Source organism: Oenanthe melanoleuca, chromosome Z (assembly GCF_029582105.1).
Source record: "Oenanthe melanoleuca isolate GR-GAL-2019-014 chromosome Z, OMel1.0, whole genome shotgun sequence".
Taxonomy (NCBI): Eukaryota; Metazoa; Chordata; class Aves; order Passeriformes; family Muscicapidae; genus Oenanthe; species Oenanthe melanoleuca.
Window position 1 is genome coordinate 50852931 of NC_079362.1, and position 27349 is coordinate 50880279.

Below are 27349 nucleotides of genomic sequence, written 5' to 3' on the forward strand. Positions count from 1 at the left end.
TAACAGATTTGAACAGCAGCTGTTCAGATCCCTTGAAGGAGGTACTGAGGTGTGCTCCTGTCTCATCAGGTAGTCCAGAACTGACAAAGATACACACACATTAGCTTAGGACTTGCTCCCATGCCATCTAAAAAGCATTCCCTTCACCAAGCTGACAGGATTGTTTGTAAGATAAAGCCCAAGGGGTTTTATTTCAGTTAACTGCTTTTCAGTTCAAGTACACTGCTTGAACACAGTCCTTTGACACGTCCCCAAGATGCTTCAGATGGCTGAGAGAGGTCATTCCTCAATGAACAGCAAAGGGTGCAGCCTGTGCAAGACAAACAAAGGCAGATCATCTTTGCAAATCTCTTCCAGTCAGCAGAAAAAACCTCATGTGGGCAGTCTAGTCCTCCCTGCCTTGATATACCAATTTAGCTTGTTTTCCTGCTGCAGTTGTAATTTGCAACATTTCCAGATGATGACAAATCACAGGTAAAACAGGAGAGGAGTAAAACAGCATAATGAAATTTTATTCTGAAAATATGGCAAGAGTCTAAGGCACTTCAAACAATTCAATACACTTGACTAAAGTGAATGTGACAAGGTAATAGCATTCCATAAATACGCACCAAGAACTACACTCAATTCCACTCAAGGGGAATATACAGCTGGTACCTCTAATTTTATTCTCCAATAAACATGTATGGAGCTTATAGACTTAAACAGTTAATAAAAATATGGTAACAGGACATGTAATTCTTCATGTAGGTTTTAATTATTAAAGAATATAAAATGTTGAAAATACTGTGTGAGTTAATTTTATAGATACTAGTATCTTTTATATAAAAAGTTATACATTATCCCCAATTAGCAACAACTTATTTAGTGAACTTCAGACCTGACAAGAGGCTCTATCCCCAATACCTACCCACTCACCCACCAGCTCAAGATCCATGGAGCTGACTACATAAGCATCTGCAACTTCTGAATTTCAAAGTAATTAAGAACATGAAAATCATGTTGGAATGAAATTTATGAAAAGTTTACTGTGATGAAGTCTAGGCACAGTAAATATGTTTTAGAATGACTAAAAATAAGCCACTGGGACTCCCCTGCATGGACAGCTTTAGAAGTCATAGTCTGCACATAACATAAGAAAGAAAACATAATCTACAACAAAGAAAAACAGGATTTATGCCAGTGTACAGAAAGATGAGTATGTGAGCAAAAGAACAGTCCTGGCTAAGGTTCTCCACTGAGCACTGCTTAACTATATGCTTGCTTCAAGTTTATGGTTTTCTACCTTTAGCATTAGATCTCTGCTTTCACTTTGCTGGTGAGTTCAGGCACAAGACAATTACATTCAGTATCTGTCTCAGTAAAACAGTAACATTTAGCAGCTTAAAGATGGCGAAGAGATTTTTTTACAGATATTTATGCACTACTACTCAAATGTGGCTCTGTGAGTGGGACCAGGAGATGTCCTTCTGCTGAGCCTAGGAGTGCCCTAAAAAAGAAGAAAGAACAGTTAATCAAAAAGAAATTATTCCAGTCAGCAGATAGAAAACACAACAGTCAGACTTACTCTGTTCAATTCCTTACCTTTAATTGTACAGATGGTTTGGTGTTTTTAGATTTTAGGAAGAAAAGTGCCAGCCTACTAACTGCAAATACATATGGTCTAGACATTGAGGTGTTTAGCAGCAGTTTATCAGGAGAGTGAGTCAGGGCTAGAGGAGGAGTGGATAGCTGCCAAGACACCTAGAACAGCTATGTTTCAGTTTCCAGGTCAATAATTACCATTAAAATGATACAACAGCACCTCTGCACACTAGCCAGAATCAGTGAACCTTGCTAGTGAGCTATCTGTACCCCTTGGTAATTAGGAAGAGAAGCAGGAACTTATCCCTCAGCTAGGCTTCAACCTTCTCCTCAACATGTATTTTAAAAAGTACATTCCACTTAACAGCACAGAAATTGTCTTGCAAATAAACTCAGAATTTCACATGCTGTACTGCTGCACAGCTGTCAGGGAGTAAATTTCTTGTTTACATTTCACTATTATACTCAACATCAGCGAGTTAAAACATAACCTACAGGAGGTTGTGTACTAACCGGTGACTGGGTTTTGGAAAAGTTGACATGGGCATAGAGGAGAACTGCTATGTCCTTATGTCCAGCTTCCAGGGCTATTGAAAGTGCTGTGCTGCCATCCTGAGAGAAGAAAGAAGAAACAAGAGAATTAGTGCTTGTATGCTTTAACAGATCTCGTAAAAGCCCCACCAGCCCACAGAGAAGTGAAGTTATTAAGTGGAGGCCCTACTGCTCATCCAGAGAGGTTAATTTAGAGTATAATTTCTTTTGTTTTAAGCCTTGCATTGCTGTTTTATGAGGCAGTCCAATTGTCAAAGCCTCATAATTTCTCTAAACGAGGAGTCTCAATTATTGCTGTGGAAGAATGAGCACACTATTATCACAGTAACGTTACATGTAGTGCTGTGTAAGACCAGAAGATTGGGCTGTCTCAGAGAAACTACAATGTCAGTAACAAGTAGAAGAGATGATATGGGAGGGAAAAATGCTAGTCAAATATAATGATAATTGCTGTGTTAAAATGGTAATTGTTGTGGTATAGCTCCCATCAACGCTAAGAGAAATTGCACTCATAATTCCATATGCTCCCTGATGGAAGTCTAAATACAAACAAAAGGACTTTCCCAGTCAAAAACTGCCACCTCCATTTCTCAGAAGATACCACTGCTTTCAAAAACCACAGGAGTTGAAGATTCTAGAAGCAAAAAGTACTTTAGCTGAAAGAGTGTTTTACTGATCTGCTGTTTTTCCTTTGGACCATGTTTGGTCCAGGAAGACACAGACGTCAGGCAACCTGTGATGTGAAACTTGGTGCTTGGTTCACTGTCTGGCTTTTGGCTCTTGCACACAGAAGTCTCTACATTAATGCCAGTATTTGAAATGTCTCACAGGGATGGAGCACACATGCCAGCCATGTTGTAGAACTGGTATTGGAACAGTTGGCACCAGTTTTTAAATGGTAAACCCTTTTTACAGCATGGGACGCAATGGACAGCATCCATATGGAAGGTCTTATGAGACTAAAGGGAGCAATTTTACATAAATCTAATTGTCCTGAACAGACAGGGAGCTAGAAGAGCTGTCTACTACAATGCAATATAATGCATGACAAATGCACAGCTAACATTCTTCAGTCAACACAAGCTCTTAAAGAGAGGTGCTGAATCCCTGCAGCACACATTAGCAGGATGATGCTCACCTTACTACTGATCATGCAGACTGGAAAAGAATCATTGTGACACTCAGAATGGCTAGGGCAAGGCTAAAAATCTCAATCCCACAGCACAGACAAATCTGTGAATAAGCAGCAGTCAAACTGTGCTTGGGAAAGTACTGGCCAGAGGAATAGTTAAATATCATGTCCCCATAAAGACTATAATTATTAATTTCATATCTGATAGTCCTAATAGCATCTGAGCAGCAATAATCTAGACTGCTTCTGAAAGTGTTTGTTAGACTGAGGTCTTCCTATATTTTCCTCTCCAGCCAGATGTTCCCCACCACTAGCACTGTGAGCAACTGAGCTGCCTCCTGCAGCAGGTGGGAGAATGAAGAAAAGGTGTTCTTGTCTCTCTGTAATAGCTTCAACAACCACTCACCCACTGCCCTCCAAAATCCCAAACCCAGGCTCCATTTCAGTGTTCAGTGGGTAAAGTAATAGGAAGAAAGGAAAAGTATGCAAGAAATGTTGTTAATGAGAACATAGCAGTGGCAAGAAACAAGCTAAGCCAATGTTTTCAAGCTTGAGAAATCTACAGATCAAATTGTCTGCTGACAGTGTAGGCTGCAAGGATCCCTGAAAACAAGAAATACACAGGTGTCTCACTTGGCACTGAAGTCACAGTCTGTACCCATTTATTGTCAGGACAGTGTAGCTTCATGACTAAGATTGAACCTATAGTCTCAAAAGCCAGGAACAGTGTGAACATAATTTCAAGAGAATTGTAGGGCTGATGTTTGCCATGGGCACAGAAAAGCAACATAATGAGGGCCTAAATCACCAGATAAGGTCCACAAACAAAACTGGAAAACTCCTTTGAAAGGGGGAAGGAATGTGAGAGGGAAAGATGTTTTACTATGAGCTAACAAATGTTTTTTTTCTGTTCTGGCCACTAAACACCTACAGCTAACCACAGAAATTGCTACCAGGTATGTCTGTTAGAACAGTAAAAACACCAGCTAAATAATCATAGCACTTGCTAGCAATTAAGCAGAAGATTCACGTGGTTGGTACTCTGGCACTCGGAGTCAGACATTCAACCAAGCAGACTTCAGAGGCACTGAAAGGCAACTCACATTGTCCTCCAGGGTGCTGTTACACCCAGGCTGAGCCAGCAGAAGCTTAACAATCTCCACGTGCCCATGCTCACTAGCGCACATCAGAGCTGTGGAGCCCTCATCATCCTGGATATTGACATCTGCACCGCAGGCCAGTAAAGCTTTCACCATGTCTATCCGGCCGTGGCTCACAGCTAGCATCAGTGCAGTCTGACCAGCCTGCAAGGAGACAAGAGGAAAACCCTGATAACTACAGAGACAAGCATGATAAAGCATGAGCACTTTTTTTTTTTTTTTTTTTGGACACTGTTTCTTCTGGGGAAAAAAAATGTTATTTTAAACAGTACTCCCAAGGCTTTGATTGCCATCATTTAAATAGCTTTTATGGATCATATATCCCACATTCACATAACTATTTATTGAATTAATGGAAGATATCCAATCTGTTTTCAGACATCTGTAGTTTTTCAAAGGAGCTAAATGCTGCAGAATTTATAAATGCCGCCCAAAATTCAGTAATAGTTCTTTCACACAATGATCAACCTTCATTCTAGGAAGAGGTCCAGACCTGAGGCTCAACTGTTCTTCCACAGGTCCATTTTGTATATAACAATCAAAAACATCCATAAAGACCCCACAGATGATGAAAGCCAGTGAGAGCAACATTTGAATGGATAAGAGCAGGGATGGGAGCACGGAAGGAACAATAAAAAGGCACAGGAGTACAGCAGTAAAAATGTGCCTCATGAACCCTTTGACTGACCTGGCTGGCTTTAGCATTCACGTCCCCACAGCTGAACAGTTCCTCCACTATCCTCATGTCCTTCTCTGCTTCCACAGCTGCAAGTGCAGCAAGCATGATGGGGGTATAGCCAGCCTTGTTCTGATGATTTACATTACAGACATCTGCAGAGGGATGACATAATTTCTTCAGAAAACAAGAACCAAAAAAGCAGTAATTGTGCTAATCAACTGAATAAACTGTCAGTAAGCAGCCTATAAAAAGAAAAAGAAACAACTGCCTTCATAATGGAGGCAATTCAAGGGAAGGTGGACAAGAAAAAAAATTAACAGAGGAGCTCTTGAGCCACAGAAAGAAAAGAATTCTTTTGTACTATGTGTTCAACACAAGAGAGAGCACAAAGACATTTTATATGTTATCATTTAGGGCTTTATTTGTGCATTATTTTTTCTTTTGTAAAAGCAAGTGGTCTGAAATTTAGCATGATATTCAGAAACACTGTCAGGAGAGTCCTTAAGCTCTTCTCCCAAGGACATCCATACTGCAGAATAAAAGTGGTCCAGCAGTATGGTCAGTGGAAAGGATCCTGCAACTTTACTTTAAAAATCTGCAAGTGTACTTCAATATGTTTTGGAACTGCCAAAAAACCACCCCTTTAAATTAAAGACTGCTGCCAGTTCTACAGTGTATTTGACCACAAACAAAACTGCTCTGGGTACAAACACAGGCAAGTCCTCTGACCAGTGTCAGCAAGCAACAAGATTTCTCCTTTTTGTTCAGACCTTGCCTCCAGTCTGTCCTTGTTCCTAAAATTCTGCAGAAATTCAGCAGTGCTTATTGGTTTACTGGGCAGCAAGGTTTTCAGTATGCTCATTGTATTGGAAAGCAAGGACTCAGATTTACATAAACATTATCTGCAGACCAGAGGTTAAGTTGCACCACATGTATCTTAACAAGCAAAAATGGTTTAGGAAATTCTTTAGACTTATGGCCAAAGGATTTTTTTCAGTCAAAAGAACATTTCAGAAGTAATTCAAGTGCAAATGTAAGACACTGCAAATTTTTTTCATGTTAAATAGACATCAGTGATGATATCTTATAACGAGTAGACCAATACTATTTCAGACATCACTTCTGTGAAGTCACTGAAACTAGAGAACACAACACTCTGCTAGATGCATTACATCCTGAGTAATAAATAACTTTTGGAAGTGGTGTGCTCCTATTCTGACTAGACTACTTTACCAGAGTGTGTTTTCTGAGGTCACATTTAGCTCCTTTTCTATATGGCTAATGAGGGAAACTTTTCTCCTGTTTGTCCTCTTGGTGACTCTGCTTCATGCTATGGAGGATTCTCTCATCTCATCTTGTGCACTGTTCTTGCCAAACACAGAGTTCTTGGTGTAAGAATCTACCTGTGGTATAGCCACACTGCAAAGCTGACCACAGTGACCATTGAGACACAGAGGAACACTGTTGAAACCTGAAGGAATCTGCCTATTTGCAAACATTTTCCAAGTTCTGGCACGAGCAGTGTTCCCCTGCAGAGAGAATTACCTGGGACTAGTCATGACTGTTCCATTTTACAGTTAACACCCCTGATGTTCATAGGCATACACTAGCTGCCAGGACCTGCAGGAGTTCTGGCTTTCAGCAGGAGATGAGCGTGTTCCTGCTGCTCTGAGACACCTTGGGAAGCAGAGGGGCAGCTCCCTCCCACCACACTGTGCTGCAGAGCCAGCCCGCCCCGTTCCACCACGCTCCTGACATTCCCTGCATTCCCCTGCTGTGACTCACTCTTCCCAAACACAGACTGCCTTCAAAAGGACCAGAGATTTCAAAGTGCTCACTTTCCTCTTGAGGAAGTCTCTGCATGTGTGACACATGTGCTAGGTTATCAAAGCTGAGATTTGTATCATTCATATCCTTGTTTATCTGATGCTACCCTTCTGGATTTATGAATACTTGCCTGGCTTACACTCCAGACAGTCATTGGCCTAGTTAAGCTTTCACAACCAACTGTGACAGGTTTTTCAACTAGTTTAGAGAAACCAACTTCACTCAGGGAGCAAAACTAGGATTAAACAGACTGAACAACCAGCCTGGGACCAATTCCAGTGTGTGATACCTTCTGCTGGATGCCATCTGGCACACCAAATGTGGGGAGAAGATACTCCAGAGTCTCCTCTTTGCCACTACCCTTTCTGCATGTGTGTTGCAAGAGGATAAAGAAAAGGAAGCAACAAAAGCAACCACATGAAGCCACATGAGATTGCTTATGGACTAGGAAAATGGTCTGTGTGACAGAAAGCCATATTGCTCCAGTTTCTCAGGAAAGTATCATAGATGAGTCAATGTGGTGGCCAGAAAAGCTTCTGCACTGCTCTAGACAAAGTGTTTAAGTGTTTAAGTGTTTAAGTTTTCATGTTAAATGGTATTTATACCTCAATGCATCTTCCTCCATCAGCACCCTACAGAGTGGTGCAGCAGCTGTGCTGACTCCAGAGAAAACTGCTGAAGACTGTGATGCTGAACTTGGGACTACAGTCCAAGAGTCAGGAATCTAACTATCTATCTCAACCCTGTATATAATTTACCTAAGTGTGTTTTTAACTTCTTCAAGTAGCATCACCTCCAAAGCTAGTACTAGAAACAAAGATTCTAGACTACCTAAGTGAGCCAACTGTTAACAGTTAAATCACTTGCTGGAAGAAGTCCAAACTTGGCCTCTAGTCCATCAAGAATTTCACCTGTGAGAACTGCAAAACCAAGAATAGTTAAAAAAAATAAAGCAAACTTACTTGCATCCAGAAGAAGCTTTACAATTTCAAAGTTAGAATGTGAGACACTATAATGCAGAGCTGTGTTTCCATTTCCATCTGCCATGTTGATGATATGTCTGAGGACAGCGGGAGAGATCTCTTCAAAAGCAGTTATGTAGTCTCCAACCATTTCAGGGACAGCTGACTTCTGACTTGAGACACGAAACCACTCATGCTGGATGGTATTTAAACAAAACCTCTGCCGAAACCAAGACAGAAAAATTTACATATGGACAATCTATTTAAAGGATTTTCCATCCCATAAGTCAGCAATGCAGGTCAAGTCTTTTTTACTCAATGTGGGAAGAAAGTATTCAGAAACAGGATGTACAGACTGAAGCTTCCTCTCTGACTAAAGTCCACTTTAAAACACCAGCTGTGTACCTCCTCTCACTTCACCTGACTTTCACTTCTGAGGGCACAGAATTTCAGGATACTCTCAGAATTTAGCAGGTTATCAAATGCTGGTGAGAAAAAAACTTGCATAATGATTTCCATCAAATACTTAACTACATTTATAAATCACTGATAAACTCAAGACTTTCTCATTGGACTTAGAACAACATCATGCTAAGTCAGTTAGGCCCAGTTCTGAGGCACAAATTATCAAATGCACAAAGGATATGAGAACTGGCTGGGCAGCAGCTCTGCAGAAGAGCTGAGCATTACAGACAACTACAAACTGAACCCAACATCACATTGCAATGTAGAAGGTAAATACTGCTTTGGGATGAATGAACAGATTTATAGCTTGCGTGGCATGTGATGAAATCCCTTCTTCCTGCCTAATACTGTGAAGACAACACCCGGACTACTTTGCTTGGTCTGATCACTGAATAACACAAAATATTTGGTTGAGACTGTTTCAAAGTTGCAGCAAGAATGAAGAGAAGTCAAGGAAATCTGATCTGCTGGACAGACAGGAAGGACAGGAGATGCTCTGCTGAAAAGAACCACTGGGGAAAGAAACAGTGTAACAGTGGTTGCAGAAAAAAAGGAAAAAAAGGAAGAACCTGTTTTTCGCCTGAAGGCTGGCTGGCTGCAGTAATAAGAGATTTTAGACTCTGCACATTCAGGATACACTTTCCCATGGGTATGGACAGAATGGGGGAGTAGGAGCATCAAGGTAGGTAAAGCAAATCTCACTGTGAGCCAAGAAGTTTCCACAGTCACCACCAGCTCTGACTTCAAGACACTTTCTCTAACCTGGAAGGACCACCATATCTTTCCCATAAACCCTCACCTGCAAGGTGGCCAGTAAATTCAAGGGCAATTTTACAGAGAAGACACTCAAAACCTTTATCTATCGTCTGGGGAAAACACACCAGTAGCTCTAGAAGTGTCTGCATCTGGTAAAGAGAAAACATTCTACACACACCAGTGCTATACTGTGTAAACACATCAGCAGAATACTTTACATCAGGGCTACAATAATGTGATGTATGTATTCAGTGAACATAGAGCTGAAAAGCAAAGGTGGCCATAAACTGACACAATTTAATTTTTTTTTTTTAATATTTCAGGCAATACTGAATTCAAAGTACCACTAAAGAAACTATTTTTAGTCACAGTATCACACATATTAATAAACAAACAACACACTTTTAAAATTCAATTCAAATTTAAATTCAATTAATCCATCATATTCAAAAAGGTGCAGTCCACAGCTCTTTCTGTATAAACAGCAGCTACAAGAGCTGAGGTTTGCTGGAAGAGCTTGGGACAACTTCTACAGATCCTTAGCTATACTGAATTTAACATGTTTGGACAAGACTTCTTTATCAACAGACAGACAGAGGACAGGAGCTGATTAGTCTTCAGCTTCCACCTACAAAGCACTGCTTGTGCTGGAAAACACTTCAGGCACAAGAAAGAAAAATGTAAATTCAAATTACACTTCCAAGGCAGAGATCATCATCTGGTTTTGGCATTTTTGACACTTTCAACTCCCAAGAGGGCCTAAAGCATTTGTCATTTGCATGCCTAAACTACTCCTGAAGGACAAATACAGAATTAAAAACTATGTGTCATAACTGTGTGAAACAACCTTTCAAAACACTCCCTGGACCACAGATGTCAGAACTGGACAGAGTATTACAGAGACAGTATTACTGTGTCATACAGACAACACTATTGACTTTAAGAAGCTGCAGATGCTCTGCAGTAGAGGAGAATGACACTGAATTGTTGTCTTGTCTATCACTTCACAAGTGTAACAAATGCAAAATTCAATTTCATATAATTTTCAGCAGTGCTCCTTTGCTTGCAGATTGCCCTCACAGGCAATCCCTATGTGAGGCATTGCCAATAAGGCAAATACAATGTTATTTCTTGAGACTTGAGCATTTCTTAAGTACTAACAATGAATCCTCCTTACTCTGCAGCATTGATAAAAACCACCAGTGCAGTAAACAAGACAAACAGCATCCCTGTGCTTAGAAGAAGGCAGATCACCTAGTGTTTCAGAACAGACTCTGAGGTTTCCTCACAGGAAGCAACAGGCTCTTCACCCACTGCAGTCTCCTAATGTGAGGCCTGAGAGCTGCCCACAGCAGTGCTGCACCAAAAAACCCACAGAAATAACACAGGTGTGTTGGAACTCTACTTTCATGTTGCTGTTTCGATGCGTGTGCCATGGGACAACAACACTGAAGCACACAAAGCACTGTGGATGAAAGTGTCCTGATAGGAAGAGCTTTGTGACTCTTGCAGGAAATATGAAATCCTCTTCTGCCACTGTGGTGCTGGTCCTGCAAAACCAGAAGTTACCTCTTCCTGAAGTTTTTCTATTGCATCTCAAGAGAGAATTTTCACCTGTATTGCTTACCACATCTTTGTTGGTTAATGCCTTGGGGTCATCAATGTTGTTTCTCAGCAGGTTACAGGCAGAAAGCATCTTTTCACTTAGCTCGTACCTGAGGGAGACAGCAAAACACAGTAAAAATCTCAATTTTATCTCAGCATTTCAGTATAGAAACATTTGTTTTTCTGAAAGTTCGCTGGGAGTTAAAGTTCCCAGGCAAGCCATGTGTTCCTATCATGCAGAAGCCACTCTGGCAGCTCTTCTCACAGACACTCCCTCCACACTGACTGTAGATGAGTGTGGGAAGAGAAACAAGAATGGAGAGTGGAAACACATCACTTTTACTCTAAGACTTGGCAATTCTTCTAGTGGAAATTCTCACCTACTGCTGTATGACTGCAGAGCACACATTATATATGCTATGTGCTTTGATTACTTGATTGACAAGGAGAAATGCCAATAGTTGTGATGTAAACAGAATTAAGCAGTGGGAAACAGCTCAAGAGGTGCCTCCCTGCCAGCTCCCATTCACTGGAACTGGCTTTTCTCATCTCACCCGCTCTGGAAATCTAATTTTTCTCCAGCCCTCTTTAATTTTTACACTTCTACTCCCTTGTGATTAAAAATTTCAAAACTTATGGTAGGCCAAAAATAAGGTCAAGGCCTGTGCCACATGTCATACCAAGCTGTGGCCAACCACCTTTGCCTACAACCTGCACAGAGGATAATGGCAATTTTCCCAGAAAATTCTCCCAAAAAGCAGAGAAGCTAACACACTAGTGTGTAAGATGGGCATTTTAACCCTCATGGACTACAAGCCAGCTGCTAGTGCTAACAGAGCAAGGAAATTCTCCACATTGCATGGACCATACCTGGCCATGTGCCCTGGCTCTCCCCCTCAGAGGGCATCACCAGGGCAGTCAGCTTGCAGAGAAAATGCTCCTTAACTACACAGGGCTATCTAAGCTGTTCTGCTGCTCTTCTTACCAATCACCCCTTGCTACTGTAAATATAAATTAGAGAGCTCCTTTGAGAGACTGCCCACCTTTTTATGCCACCTGTAATACAGGCTATCCTACAGAACTGTATAAAGTAAGCATAGGGCTCTTCAAAACACACATCTTCAGGGCCTCCAAGCTCTTAATTATTAATTTCTGCATCTCTTTTATTTAACAGCTGACAATTACAGATAACTTGATGCTAAGCTACATCTGCAGTGAAACATGGCATTAATTTTGTTAATGTTAAACATATATCATTTTCCAAATTAGCACACTGGCAAACCTGAATATCTGTTAAGATATCCTTTCACTCTCTTGATTTATACTTCCTTTTGCCATTTGCTAATGAAGAATCAGTAAAAACTCACCACTCTACTGCTTTCCATACACCAAAAAAGCACAGCCTTGTCTGTCAAATCCTACCTTACGCAGCAATTTGAAAAGTACCCTAAGACATGACATATTGAACAAGTGTGTGACAGCAGCCTTGAAAATGTGATGCAGTTACAATCTCATATGGTATGAAGCACATGGTCTCAGGGTGGACAGTGTCCTCAGTGCTGTACCCCATCAGCTTACCGTGCCATGGCTGAGATGCTGTGGAAGGTGCAAATGCATGATGCACTCCCAGCAGGCTGCTGACCTGGTTTGCACGGCTCAAGATTAATTTGTTTGCTTACTGACTGCTTTACAGGCCAGGATGTTAACGAGGCACTGCCTGCTCCCCAGTGAGAGAGCCTCTGCTGGGGGAGCCACCAGGATCTTGCTGTTAATGAATCATTTAAAGTCAAGCTGCTGGAAAGGAGAGATACCCTCTGACACCTTCTTCCTGCTCAGACATTTTGCCATGAAACTGCTCTGGCTCCCTGCTGGAGGAGGGCAGTGGGCAGCAGTCAGCCAGTGCTGGAGCTGTTGCTTTCTCCACAAGCAAAGCCCACACAGCCTGCCCCATGACACGAGGCAGGGGTGACCTCCTCAGAGGCACGTTCTGGAGAGGGGGCAGCCTACCTCTCTCTGATTTCCACCTCCTCGGCCTCACACTCCGGGAGGAGACTCTCCTTCTCTGCCCCCTCCTCCGCGGCGCGGGGCGCGGGCTGCTTCTGCTCTGGGTGCTGGCTGCAGGGGTACTCGTGGCTCTCGCTCTCCTCCTCCGAATCCGAGGAGGAGCTCTCCTCGGAGCTGGAGTCATCGCTGGATGTGGTCTCATACCTGCAGGGGGAAGGGGCAGGGGCAGAGGGGCTTGCTCAGTGCCATCTGGCAGTGGTCAGTACCTGCCTGCACCGGCGCAAGCGGAAGATGTCCTGCAGAAGTTCTGTCCTCCTGCTTCTACCTCAGAGACCTCTTCTACTCACTGAACTCAGTGTTACTGGCAAGTGACACTGTCAGGATTAGGTTCACAGTGTGTAATGAAAGAACAACAGCCTCTTTTAAATGTAAGTCTTAACATTTTGTCAGACCTTGCCTTATTCCCAAAATGAAATTACGTTGTTCAGTGTAAATTGTATTGCCTTACTAAGCAGATACAAGCAGGGAAGCTAACAAACCTATGATAACTTTCCCTCACTATATTGTAATGATACTTTTAGCTAACATGCAGGAAATTAGGTAAGTGAGATATTTACGGTATATACTGCACCAAGCATTCATACTAATGAAAAAATAATCTCAGGAAAGGGCTAGAAAAGCTATATAAAAAACAATTTTATGAAACCATTTTAAAGGTCTTTGCAACATTCTGCAAGGGCAAGTAGCATTTTAAAAGACGACAATCTTCCCTGCTGTCTTCTGTATTTATATAGGATGGTGTCTGTATATATTTAACACAAAACCTGAAAAATTATTTCTAGGGCAATGGCTGTATTGTTTAATAGCATAATACTGGGCTTGTCAGCTACCAAAGATATATACAAGTTTTCTTACTAAAGCATGGCCTGAGAAATTTCCCTACGGCTATCTGAGGTTGTTTCATTTTCTTCTGGTAAATATGGCAGCAATCTAATATACAGGTATTTGAGACTGATGCCATATATGATTGCAAGCACAAGAGGATTAAGGGCAGCTCAGCTGTTCAATTCTTCCCTCTGATCCTTACACTCAGCAGTTGCACCCCAGCCTGAAGGACAGGCCAAACCTATGCATGTGTTCCTGGGCTCTTTCTCTTCTTCCCACTGTGAAAAGTGCTGCAGATGTTTTGGAGACAGGTCTCTTACCCGCCATTAATGCCAACAAACTGCAGGTTCTTCTTGGTGTTGCTCAAATCCTTCTTCCCATCTCTTTTCTTCATGATAGATTTGAGTGTGCTCTCATTATTAGTACATACTGTTAGAAAGGGAGACAAAGCACACATATCAGTATAAATCCATAGCCAGCTTTGAATGCAGCAGCATTGTGGCTGATTTTTCAAAACAACTCTCTATTTTTCAACAGCTCTCTGTGTAATTTACCATCTGAAGCTGGGTTTTCTAATATACATACAGTCATGGTTTGAAACGCACATGAGAAACACAGAACAACAGCTTCGAAATCAGCTCTCTTAATTAAAAAGTTAAGTTAGTTAGTTAAGCCTCACTTTTCCAGCTTACAACATGCTGCTAATCTTCATGATGCTTTAGAAAACTTTAAGAAAAGACATGGGCTTTTTGTTTTTCTTTGCTATTTGTGAGAAACTTTTAACACTGAAATGGGTTATTCTGTTCACAAAATCCTAATTCTTTGTGTCAGAGAGCAGCAGCTCCTTGCCAAAATGGACACATTAGTACAGACAGCATGTTTAACAATGCATACGGCATATTTAACAAACTATTCAACAGGGCAGGTAGGTTCAATCAAGGATGGTCTTCCAGATTTAGTATTCATTGAAACAACTTTTAAACTCTATGCAAATCTCTATGCAAAGGACAGGTAAAACACGCATAAAAATTTAAGCATTTAAAAAAGTCATTATTAACCCTCTATCTTTCAGTAGATTTTTCTTAGGAAGACACTAAATGGCATTTCACTGATGCACTACAATCTGCCACTTAAAACCTAACCACTGCCTGTAGACACACAGTGTCACACTGCAACTTTACCCTCAGCTGCATCTTTTCTTGCTTTTTGCAATTTTGAGAATATTGGAAACCTTCTTTAGCTGTATTTCATATTCAGACTCCACCAGCATGATGAAAGGTGAATGTGAGCCAGTTATTACCATAGAGACCTGAGGCAAGCTGATCATCCGTCAGGTTAATTGGAGTGAGAGCTTTATCCTGAGAAGAAAAAGACTTCCTTCCCCGAGCAGCTTCCACCAGGGGAGTCTTCCTCTCCTCCTGAGTGGGCACAGTGTCCTGCTCCAATTTCAGCGTTAGCAAACTTGAAGTTATGTGTGTGTTTGCAAGCTGGCCATGAGGGATGTACTCCAAAGTAGCACCTGCCAAAGAAGACAGTAAGCATCATGGAGGAGTCAAACAAAAATATTTCCATCAATATTTTTTTTTCCATAGGGAAAAAAAAAACAAACTGGAAAAAAAGGGCAATGCTTGTCCTTTAAAATACTCTTTTCTGAGGACCTAATAGGAAAAAGGCTGTGATCGTTTTCAGAAAATGCAAAAAAATGGCCATGAGTTTTTCTTTTGATAAAGACATACAACACAAGGACAAGCTGTAAAGATTTTGGCTTTAGAATGCATTAAAGGAATGGTCCTTCTTTCTTCTTCTCTTTCAGTATGAGCAGTGACCTCAGCTCCTGCAACCCTAGTCAGGGTGGGCTCACTGAGCTGCTCTTCAATGACATGCCTGAAGAGCACAGCACGTGCACAGGCTCTGAAGGTTTTATCTGCAAGAACTGTAACCTTTCTATTGTACTTGTTTTTTAAGATATGTCATTTTCCATGAAAGCAGAAAATTTTCAGGAATTTTTCCGTTTTTTCCAGTACTCAAGCTAATTCTTTGCCTAGTTACTGAGATAACTGCAATGAACTCCCAGACACTACATTTTTTTATTTCTTTCTTTTTTTTTTTTTGGTCAGGATTGTAGTGAGCTAGCAGCTGTATTTAAACTGAATTCCAAATGTTTGGGTTATACTTTTTTCCCTCAGTGATTTGCTGGCGCTCACTCACTTTTTCCCGTTGTGTATTCAAAAGGCAGTGCTAATTACGCAGACTTCTACAGATTCCCCTGGAGTTACTCCAGCTGTGCTATTACAACTTCTCCACAAATCTGCACAAATGCTTTTGTCTGTGGAACACAGAGCGGTTTTTTACACACATATCCTTCCCTAAGTGGTCTTGTTAGCATTCAAGGGAAAAAAAAAAAGCTTAAGTTGCTTTAAACTTGCTTCAAACATTATCACTTTTTTCTTTCCCACTGTTTTCTTGCTCCATATTATTTTTTGCCTTTGTATTTATCAAGAATTATGGTACAGCCTTCTCATTCATTCTTCTCATGAGTGGCACTGCACAGGGTGCTAATACACTGCAGTAAGGTAAATTCCAAACATTAATTTTTAGACACATAGCTACATCTGTGTCTAGCAAGCTGTTCTTGTTAGACTGCCTTTTCCCCTTGTAACTTCACCTCAGTAAATTTTTCCTACAACAGGACATAACTAAGCTGATTTTTCCAAACACTGTCACTTCCCACCAGCTTCCTCCTTTTCGCTCCCATTCCCCGCCAAGTCTCTGAGTTTCCAGGTCTCACCCTGTATGTGTTTTCCAAAGCACCCTTCTCCAGCAGTGAGGCTCACAGCCCAGTCCCACCATGGCTTACAGCTTCTCCACCATACAGGCAAACCTGACTGCAGGAAAGGTGTGCAGCAGGGTATCGACAGTCACATCACTACAAGCACAGCACAAAGACTTTTTCTAAACAGTGAAATGTGAGGGGGGTGTGTGAGTCTGTAAAAAGGTGGCAGCTTCCCAGGGCCCCCTGAGTAGGAGCAACCCTTCTGGAGACAAGCCTAAGCACCTGGACACCCATGAAAAGCAAGAGGAAAGTCCTGCCCTTGCTCCCCCACCACTCCCCGCTTTGCAGCACTGACTGACTTCGGTCAGGTCTCTTTCCAACAGCAAGCATCATCCCTCATCCAAAAGAGGAGAAGGGGGCTACCAAGGTGGTAGAACACCAAGCCAAAACCAATGCTTTTTTAAACTCCCTTAACTGAAAAACAAGGAACTGTATCTCTGCTTGCCTGGAACTCTGACAGGTACAATTAAACAGTATGAAGCGCAGTAATCACTTCCAGCTGCAGCTGGTGGTGGCTGCCTGAGCTGGTTTTACCAGGTCACCTCTTCTGCTCCAGACTGGCCTCTAAGGACATGGGAAGAAGTAAAGGAAACCTGCTCTGAAGCATCCAGGGATATGCAAAGATTCCAAAGATGCCCTGGTTTGCTTTCAGCAGAACTGTCTGCATCCTCTGCCAGCTATCACAATTCCTCTACAAAAGCAGCTGTGACAACCATGGTGTGTCTGGAGGCACAGGCAGGCTTGTGCATGCCAGAGCTGAGAGCAGGACTCTGGCAGGGCAAAGTGGGGCTCCAGCCTGAGGTGACCAACAGCACCTGGTGGGCCCCTGCCATCCCCCCAAGCCTGAGCCTGAATTTCCCCAGGTGTCTCCCTCCTGCCCTGGGACAGGCAGGGAGGGAGCTGCAGGGTAGCACAGACAGAAAGAAGGACAGTAGTAGACTTCTGTCCCCTGACTCACAGCCTCTCCTGAGCCTGCCACCAATGCAATATAATTTCAGTGGGTTCCCTCTTCTGGTACATGCACCATTGGCTGAGAAGCAGCACAATGAATTCAGGATCTAGGCATGACATCCATGCCTTCCAATGAAGAAGAAAAGGGCTCTGCTCAGCCTGCCCCTGGCACCTGACAAAAGAGGATGACATCAAGACTTGAGGGCAAGGAGACAATAAATGTGCATTAGGCAAACCAGTCAGTGCACTCATTCTCCCTGCAAAGCTCTTAGATGTCTACATTTATTGCATGCACAGTAGCCAGCTGTGAGGGAAAGAGAGCTTTGGGTCCAACTTAGTATTAATGCTGCAAGCCACTAATTATCATTTAATATCAGCTCCCAGGCCTTCCCCTTTTCAAGACAGCAAACATAAACCTGGAGAGCACCGAGTCCAATCACTGAGAAAAACAGACCATGATTTATTACATTAACCTACTGCTGTGCAAAACAAAAAGCCAAATAAACTGAATCCCTTCTTCCTCCAACAGAATTGCAGGGCCACTCTTAGGGCTGGAGGTAGCACACATCTCTCCAGTGTGGGAATGAAACTCACCACCAGTTTACACAGATCTTAACATAGACTCTCTCTCACTTCACAGAGATCTCAAGAATGCTTGAGCAGAATCCTTCTCCTGGTCATGGTGCACAGAACTGACAGCAGATCTGCCAACAGGTCAATACTTAGTCAGGCACTGCCTCCAGACAGAGCCCCTCAGGCAGACTTCCCCTGATGATATTCCTTAGCTTACTGTTCTAGGCAAATACTGCAAATTTGACCTAAGTTTCTAAGTACTGAGATAGAATAGCAAACTACAGCAGGGAGCTGTCAAGAACTTCTAACGTATTTTGCAACATAGCAGAGGATTTTGGAAAAGTTCAGGAGTAGTTTAGAGGCAGAAGTATGACACAGAGAAGACAAAAAAAAAACGCTTTCTAACTTCAACTGTACATAAATACTTACGTAGAAAGCTGCTCTCATCAGTTTCAGAGAGAAACAAATGATTGAAGCATCTACAGGGGTTTAGGTCCAGTGGTTTGAAGGATCAAGAGCATCTATTTTTTATTTTTCAGAAGGAATCTCCTCTCATAAATCACTTGTGCTTCTTTTGAAAATCTTACCAATTTTAACCAAGCTGCTACAAAGAAGCAACAGATTACCCATGCAATTTCTGGCACCTATCTGGTGCTATCCGTCTACTGTTATCAGGATACAATTTTCCTTCCTAACTCCAGACCTTCCCTCACATTTATGACAGCACAAGTAATCATGCTGCTAGCTGGTTCAGGTAACTCAACAGATTTTTTTGAATTTGTGATGAACTCATGGGAACAGAAGTCTGGCCTTCACCTGCTTTTGAAAATTTCCATTTAGTTTGATGGAAGCAAACTTAAGTATTATCATAAAAACAATTTAGCTTGACAATAATTTTATCCCACTGGAAATCAAGAGAAGTGCCAACAAGACTGGGGTATTAAATAGCATCAGGATGAGAACCCAGCTCTCTGGCTGGAACATCACAGGCTTCTAGCTCAAAAAAAGCACTTACTATGTGGTAGCTGCACAAAGATATTATTTTTAGCCTTTTGGTCAGTGCAAGCATTTATCTGCACAGTATGTTTATAATGGTCAGTGATACAAGCTACACATTCCCCACTAAAGACAGTGCACAAATACTGTCTGGAGCATATATAGCAAGGAAATACTTCTCTTTCACTCTGCAAGTTTTCTTCACAGTAACAAGAAGCTCATTGCAAAATAATTTTAACTCAAGTACTCTCCTCTAGTACTTTTAAATCTTCATGCTCAAAAAGCTTTTTTTAAATATAAATTATTTTAATCCACTTTCAATTTGGTCAACTTATCAGAACTGCTGAAGAAAAAACCCATTTTACTAAGGTACATAAAAAGGCACTAATGAGCAAACATGTCACGTTTAAACACTCACAACGATTGATAGTAACCCATCCAACTGATGAATGCAGTGTCTTCGCAAGACTAGAGCACAGTTTCATTATATAAAAGCTACTTTTGAGACATCCCAGGTTAAAAATCAGTGAACTTAAAATTTCAAAACAAAAAATTTTCACACATGAGCTTTTTATACAACAAACTGACAGAAGGCAGATTCTCTTGGGGCCCAGACATGGGCAGATGTTGAACTACCATTCAGCTCCAGGGAAAACACTCCTAATAGGATGAAGGCTCTAGTAAGTGGACTGCAAGAAGAATCTAATTTTTACTCTCACTTTAACTGTTTTCTCTGTGCTGAGAAGCTGCTTTCCATCTCCAAATTAGATTGTGAATCCAGTTTGTTGAAACTGGAAGTTGAAACCAATTATTTTCATTAAACATGACTGACCACAAAAGATCACACATCTTGAAGCAGCTAATCATCTTATTCATGAAATACTCTCTTTTCCAATACGACAGTGCATGAAGCTGGTGAAAGCCATCCTTCATCTCCCCGAGGAGTGGTGGATCAAAGCATCTCATGATGCTGGGCACGGTAGGAAGGTCAGCTTGGAGTACTTCTTTCATGTGGATTTGATTCTATCAGCTGATGTTTATTGCAGCTGTAATATGACAACTCTTCATTGGAAAAATGGGAATCTTTTGCTATTAAATATTCATAGCTGTGCCTGTTACCATGGGAGCTGAACTCCAAACAATGCTCAATGCCTGAACATTATATCCCTGTGCCACACCATAGGGAGAGGACTGGCTGCAGACTACCACTCTCTAAGCAGCAATAAATTTGAAGGGAAAAATAATCCACACTCTGGCAAATGATGCTCTCTGCTAACAGAAGCAGAAGCCAGGAGATAGAGCAGCTTTTAGATTCAAACACTACATGTCATGCTACCACTGAACCAAACCAGCAAATATTATAATGCCAATAATGACAACAGTAATAAGCTTGTGTTAACATACAACCAGGGAAGGTACATCAAACCTCTTTGAAGAGGCTTATGGAGGTTGGTACCATTTTTGAACAGCACTCCCATCTGAGCTTCCCAAGTTGTCACAACTATCAGAAACCACCTGCCACATGAAACATGCAAAGGAGGCACTGTATTCTCTGAGACACCAGCAAACAAACAGTGCTCATGTAGCACTTAGGTGGGACCATCTGCATGGCTGTTTTGCATCAGGCACTACCTTCCAGGGAACATGTAACATGCCACACATATGTCAGTCACCTTCTTCCCAGCAGACTGATGGATGGATCCTGTTTGTTACACGAGCAAGAATATCTGTAGAGAAACATAATCTGGTGATTAAAGCAAGCATCTGTGGCAGCTGGAGCTGAGGACCTCCTTCACAACCACTGTGATTTGTTGCAACCCACAGCTTTACAGGATCACCCCCATTCCTGTGCCCCATCAGCACAGGCTTCTGAGCCAAAGGCAAGCCCTGAGTCTTCAACTGCAATAGCACAGTCCATGCTGTCAGGAGAGAAGTTACTAACCCATCAAACTACACAGCCTTAGAGGGAAAGGTCAAACACAAGAGCTGCAAAGAAAAACAGCCTTCTCCAATTTCCTGCATTACAACTGACAACACAGAAGAAGACACCGTGTTCACAGTACCTCATTAGTCCTACACACCAATTTTGGAGAGCCAGGGGCCTCTCACATCACCATCATGATTCTGGTCTTCCCTTTGTTCCTCAGCCCACTTCCCCAGCTCTGGTTAAAACGTAGAAGTTCAAATCCTTGGAATATTTTCCACCAGATGGCACATTAAGATTTCCTTACTCTGTAGACTTTCTGACACCACATGCTTCCCATTTGCTCTCGCTCCCTGAAGTTTTAACACAAGAAGCTGCCTCCTTCCTCAGGATGACTAAGTAGTGTAATGCTTCCACTGGGACACTCAGTCAGGATTGTTCTAAAATGTGACAATAAAACTGATGTCTGAAGATCGTGGAGGCAAAACAGTAATGCATGTTTCAGGTCAAATATGCTCAGGTAATTTTTCAGGGTAATGGCAGATCAGTTCTTTTTAAATGCCATTCTTGAAAACTCCCTGCTAGTGGAAGACAGCCACCTTGGGAAAAGACTTGTGAAAAGTCCATGTAATTAGAACCCATACAAGAGACATTAGGCTTCTGGCTGGTATCTTGCAAAACACATTGTAGAGCATTCAAACATAACATCCTGAAAATTCTTTTAAAATCTAGTGCACCAAACAGAGGAGATGACCACACTCGCCTCTCTTTCGGCTTCCTATATGCTGTCTGGTCTAAGAATATGGATGAGTTAGCATCTAGGTCTGTGACCCACATCCATAAGGATAAGCTGGACACACAGGCTGCCAAGGCCAGCTAACATGACTTTGCAGAGTGGAAAAGTGCTCGTCTGGCCAGCAGGTTTTAATTCCCTAAGGTCAGTAGGGCTTCTGAAAGACAGTACACATGTAAATGTCAAGGGGAGTTGACACTGGAGTTACAGAAGGGAAGGTAATTATTTAGCAATAAGAGAAATACCAATTAACTCAGAGGTCTAAGGTGTCTAGAGATGAAAACTGCCAGCCAGTGTGGCAAGGAGGTACCCAAATCATATGGCTCAAAGTGAGCTCAGGTATTTTTGCCCTAAAAGAAACTAAGACATAACTCCTAAGGATGCTCTTTGAATAAAGCACTAAAGATGATGCTACTGATGCTAATTGGAAACTGACATTTCAGCTTTTTTTTTTTTTTTTTTTTTTTTTTAAATAAGGCTTGTGCAGTCATGCTTCTCTCAATAGCTTCAACTTGACTGCTCATTTGAACTGAACTGGAACAGAAACTCAGTGCTCTGAAGGCTTTTTGTGTTGATACAAGCTTTACAGAAATCAGTCTGAGGTGCCAGGCCTGGAGAAAAGGGCATTGCCAGAGTTCACACACAGAACACCTGAAAAGCTACATCCAAGAGAACTAAATGTGAGGAAAAAGACTTAAGAGCTCACAGGCTATCATGAAATACTGATGCAGGGAATAAGAAAGGCTTTAGTAGTTCCAGTGATTACAGAATTATTCAAGTTAGTGCTTGTATTCAGCAAAAAATTCTTACATACAGAAATATGTAGCACATAATCTGTAAAACCATAAAAAAGGGCAGCAGGACCAGCAGATAAATGTATTAAAGGAAATATTTTCAAAATTAGTAGAAAGAGATAAGGTAACATCTCAAGCTTAAGATCTATTTTCCACTCCAATTCTCCATGAGCCTAAACTGTTATAGACCATAGCTTGATTTATGTACACAGTCCAGACATCCCTCACCAGGAACTAAAAATAAAGAAATTTTACACTCATCATCCACAGCTAAAGATAATGGCATTACAAGTTAAAATAAAATTATTCCAGAATAATTTTATCAGGAATGTGAAATCTGAATCCAAGTATGAACATTTTTAGAAAATATGATCTGTTGCTCCACCTGTGTCCAAATGTTTTCAAGCCTCTTGACTATACATTTGATACTGTACAGTAAAAGCTGGAAAAGGAATTAAGTATTTACAGCTAGTGATGACTTTGGTTCACTGTTTTTACAGACACTTTCAATGTCTGCTAGATACCATTATTATTATTATTATTATTATTATTATTATTATTATTATTATTATCATCATCATCATCATTATCATCATCATTATCATCATCACTATTTGTAAGAAGACTGCAATATAAACTGCATACCAGAAAGATAATAATATTGCTTATATAGTATCATATTGCATGTATGCAGACAGAATATCCTCTGTTTTCCTTACTGCTACATAAATGTTGCTTATTCCTTCACTACGGGAATATAAACCTTTTGCCTCAGCTCATTAAATGGATGGTTCTATTTAGCACATCAACACGGAAAAAATCAGATTTATCAAGCCGCATTTTAACAAAATATGTAAATTTTAAGACAGTATGCAAGCTGCAAGAGCTTCATATAGCTATTTGTATTAGCCAATAGTATTATGCTGACATTAAATAGTACATACTCAGGGGTTTTTTTCCAATTCAGCATCTACAAGGCAGATGCATTTGCACCAGTTTTTCCCACCTCCTTAACCTCTTGTTTCAGTCACTGTATGGCAGGAGCAAGAAGAAAGTATCTAACAATCACCACCAGGCATTACATACTGATTTCCAGGAAGCCACTGTTCATAAACTTAATAGTAATGTGGTTGGATTCACCAATAAGATATTAGAAAATAAATGGCTAAGTTTTAAACTAGACTATCAGACACATAAAAAAATAAAATTAAAAAGTAATCAACCCCAGGGAATACAGAAATCCCTCAAACTAATTGTCTACATTTTAGAATTAATAAATAAAAGGCAAGGAGTATTTAAATCGCAATTCTCGCCTTTCCTGAGCGTCACCAAAACCTCCAGCAGTAATTGTGCCTTTCAAACACAAGGTTTTAACTAGGGATTACAACAAACAGTTACTGGAACAGAGAAAGCCCAAGATGTGGTTTCTGTGAAGTGCTCTGGAGTTGCCTATTAAAAAGCAATCAGCCCTGCTGGAATGGGGAAAGCACCCCACAGTTCTCTGTCTGAGCAGCACAAGGAACAAAGGCAATGTGGCCTTAGAAGAAGCACTACAAAATCCAGGCAAACGTCTGTGCAAACAAGCCAGTTTGATACCAACACTGTAGGTGATCTTCAGCTCTGTCAAATCTGACACTTGTTCTTTAAAAACATGCATGCCAAGTTTAAAATTCCAAACCCATGGGCATTAACCTCAAATACTCTTACAGTTATAGCATTAAGTCATCATGTTGCACAGTGGTTAAACGTTCAAAAATTTCAGACACCTCTCTTGCATGGTCAGAGCCATGGCACCATCATCACCAGGACCTTCAGGGCCTGCTTGGGTGGGACATAAAACCACCTCTGGTTTTCTGGCTACCAGCGATGGGTTGGATGGAATATCCAGTGGGCACGTTCATCAACAATGCTATGCTCTCTGCTTCCTTGGGGAGGGCTACACAGTGGCTTTCAGACTAACAGAGAGCCCAGCAGGCAACGGACCTGCAGCCCTGGGAAAGAGCTGAACAATGCACCAGATGTGGGCTTACCTGATGGGGTGCTTCTCTCCACGCACTGCTTCTGCAGGTCCAGGCTCCGCAGCTCCTCTGTACTGGCGTATTTCATGACAGAGTTGATGGAGGTGAGAGTGCTGATGAGTTGTGAATTGAGAGATCCAATCTGGGAGTGGGGCTCCCCAAAGGCTTCTGCCAATTCACTGTAATTTTCAGCAAGCAGCATCTGCTGTTCCTGCAGCAGCTTCTGCACACGTTCAATGTAGTGATCCAAGCCTGTCCTCAGCTCAGATGGAGGCAGAGGGCTCTCCAGCTGACCACTGACTGGGGGGCACACAGACTCTCCCCCAACACCTATGCTCCTGGTGCCAGTCGGGACAACCGGCAACGGAGGGGGTCCACAGGCAATGCTCCTCATTTTCAGACCAACCAGGTAGTTCTCATGAACACTTATCTGTCCAATGCCACAGTCTTTGGTTTTCACTGCAGAAGGCCTTTCAGAGCCAGGGTGGCTAGAGAGTACGGTGCCCACTCCGACCGAGCGCACCTTGGCAGCCGCGTGCACGTCCTTCACGCGGCCATCCCCCACGGCCACGCTGCGCAGCTCCACGCCGTCCGTGCTGGTGTGCTTATCGCAGCAGCTCACGGCCGTGTTGGTCCCGCACTCTGCCAGGCAGGCCGCCTCCGTGCTGGTGCACCGGCTCACCATCTCCAGAGCAGTGCTGGTCTGCTGGCTAGCTGTGGAAGGCACGGCCATCACCATGGCCTCTGCCCTGGGAACAGCCTCTGTGGCTGCTTCACGGGACACGCGTTCCTTGGGCACACAAACCACCACATCCACCGAGCAGTCCCCGCAGCCCACGGACCGCACAGCTCCAGCCTCGGCCTGAGCCACCTGGCAAGGGCTCGGCACCTCTGTTGGCTCCTCTGTGTTGACGCCTGTCTCACAGACGCTCGTCTCCGTGCCCACTGACTTATCGTGCAGCTCCATGGACCTCCCTGAGCCCTGATCTTGCACCTCTGCCCTCTCCCTCACCAGCCAGCGGTCCATCAGGAGCTCGGGGCCCGCAGCAGTGCTCCGCGTGGCAGGTCTGCACGAGGTGCCAATGCTGCTGGTCTGCAGATGGTTCCCCACTGACGAATCAGCTACGTCCACGTGGTCTCCCACCATTTGGTCTCTCGTTTGTATGACAGCCTCCACCATCCTACTGACAACATGGGGCTGAGCCATCATGGCTTTATCCACCTTTTTTCTAGACCCAGCTGCCTGCAACTCCTGTTTTAATTTGGTCATTTCCCTGTCATGGGTGGTTTCCTTTAACTGAACCTCCAGTCTGTAAATCTTCTCCTTAAGGGCTTCGATGGTCTGCTGCTGAAGCTCTATCTCTTTCTCAACCTCTGTAGACAATCCAAGCATGGCCTCTGTCACCCCAACTCCACACTCCCTCATTTCTTTCTCTGTTCCCACAGCTACTTCCTTGTGCTGCCTCGCAGATCTGTTGTATATAACAACATCATTCATGTTCTCATCGGCACCCACAGCAACAGATCGAGCTTCTTTTGTCAGGTTTTCTCTGTTCACCCGAAGGTTTGCTGGACTTTCATAATTACTATCTTGGATTTTTTTCTCCAAGGCTTGCATCTCAGCAGTCAGCTGCCTGAACTCCTCTATCCTCTGAGAGCTCTGCTCCACACTCTCCATCTCTTCCTCACAGTCTATATACAGTTCTCCACCTCTTCTCACCTGAGACATGTGTTCCCACTGCTCTGCATTTCCTGCACTATAGGATCTCTTTCTGAAACCGTACGTGTCATTTTGAGTGGCTTTCCTGTGGTTTTTGAGTTCAGCCATCATGTGCCTCTTCTCCTCCTGCAACACTGAAATTTTGACCTGCAGCACAGGAATAGTCTTGACTTGCTCCTCGAGCTCCTTGAGACGCTTGAGAGCAACTGCCATTTGCTCCCTGATGTGCTGCAGATGCACCGGGCTCACGTTGGTGACCGGCGTGGATATTCCCGAGCTCATGGGGCTGTGACGAATGGAACTGCCCAACGAGGAGCTGAAACAGGCACCATAGTCGCCGTTCCCCTGATACCCATTCTGCAGGTGCTGAGACACATGACTGTACCCACTGGATCCCACGAAAGAGGGGAGGGAGCTTGTGGAACCCATGCCTCCAAAGCTGGAGAGCCGAGGCCTGCGGACATCTCCAGGTGTGACCTGCATCATCCTCTCCTGCTCCAGTCGCCGCCGTGTTTCCATGAGGGTTTTTGTTACGAGGAGGTTGTGCCGAGGAGGCTGGGGGGAGGGAGGAGGAAGCTGTTTAATCTCTGGAACAGTTAAGTAGGTAGGAGATACTTCAAAGGAAACTGAAGGTTTTGCAGGGACGGACAAGGTTACTTGACTCCTCGTTGCCAAAGACTGCTTGTTCTCATCACTGTTTGATGAAGAGAGAGACTCTGTGGAGGTCCAGCCACTGCACTGGCCACCAGAGCTCTTGGTACCCACTGAGGCTGGTACAGCTTTCCTCCTCTTCCGTATATTTAGTTTCTTAATGGTATTCCCCTTTTGTATATCATCCACGTACTTCAGAAAATCCAAGTCTAGCTGGTATCCATAAGGTGTTTCCACAAAATAGGGATCTTTCCGTTCTTTTTCATCTTCTCCATTTATAGTAACTTCCTCTTTTTCTGGAAAAGAAGAAGTAAAATCATCATTCAGTAAAGTACATACCCACACAAGCGTAGAAAGACAGTGCTCACTGCACGCCGGAGGCAGAAACTGCTGCTGCAGCTCAGCTAACAGACCGACTTTCCACTGACTGACCCTTAACACTAAATCCCGATTAACTTTCTAGAAGTTAATCAGTGGGTTTTCAA

General features: G+C 42.7%; 1 protein-coding gene across 6 annotated transcripts in view; it reads right to left on the bottom strand.

Moving 5' to 3' along the window:
* Positions 1-485: 485 nt before the first annotated feature.
* The window catches only part of KANK1 (KN motif and ankyrin repeat domains 1), a 125878-nt gene continuing 99014 nt past the window's right edge, over positions 486-27349 (bottom strand). For all 6 annotated transcript variants that reach the window (XM_056513852.1, XM_056513851.1, XM_056513854.1 and 3 more), the window contains 10 exons: positions 24506-27160; positions 14912-15130; positions 13932-14040; positions 12730-12930; positions 10745-10832; positions 7897-8116; positions 5117-5259; positions 4372-4572; positions 2098-2196; positions 486-1489 (listed from right to left, as the gene is read on the bottom strand). In XM_056513852.1, coding sequence (XP_056369827.1) covers positions 1427-1489; positions 2098-2196; positions 4372-4572; positions 5117-5259; positions 7897-8116; positions 10745-10832; positions 12730-12930; positions 13932-14040; positions 14912-15130; positions 24506-27160 — 3998 coding nt within the window. In that variant the 3' untranslated portion in view covers positions 486-1426. The remainder of the gene's footprint in view (positions 1490-2097; positions 2197-4371; positions 4573-5116; positions 5260-7896; positions 8117-10744; positions 10833-12729; positions 12931-13931; positions 14041-14911; positions 15131-24505; positions 27161-27349) is intronic.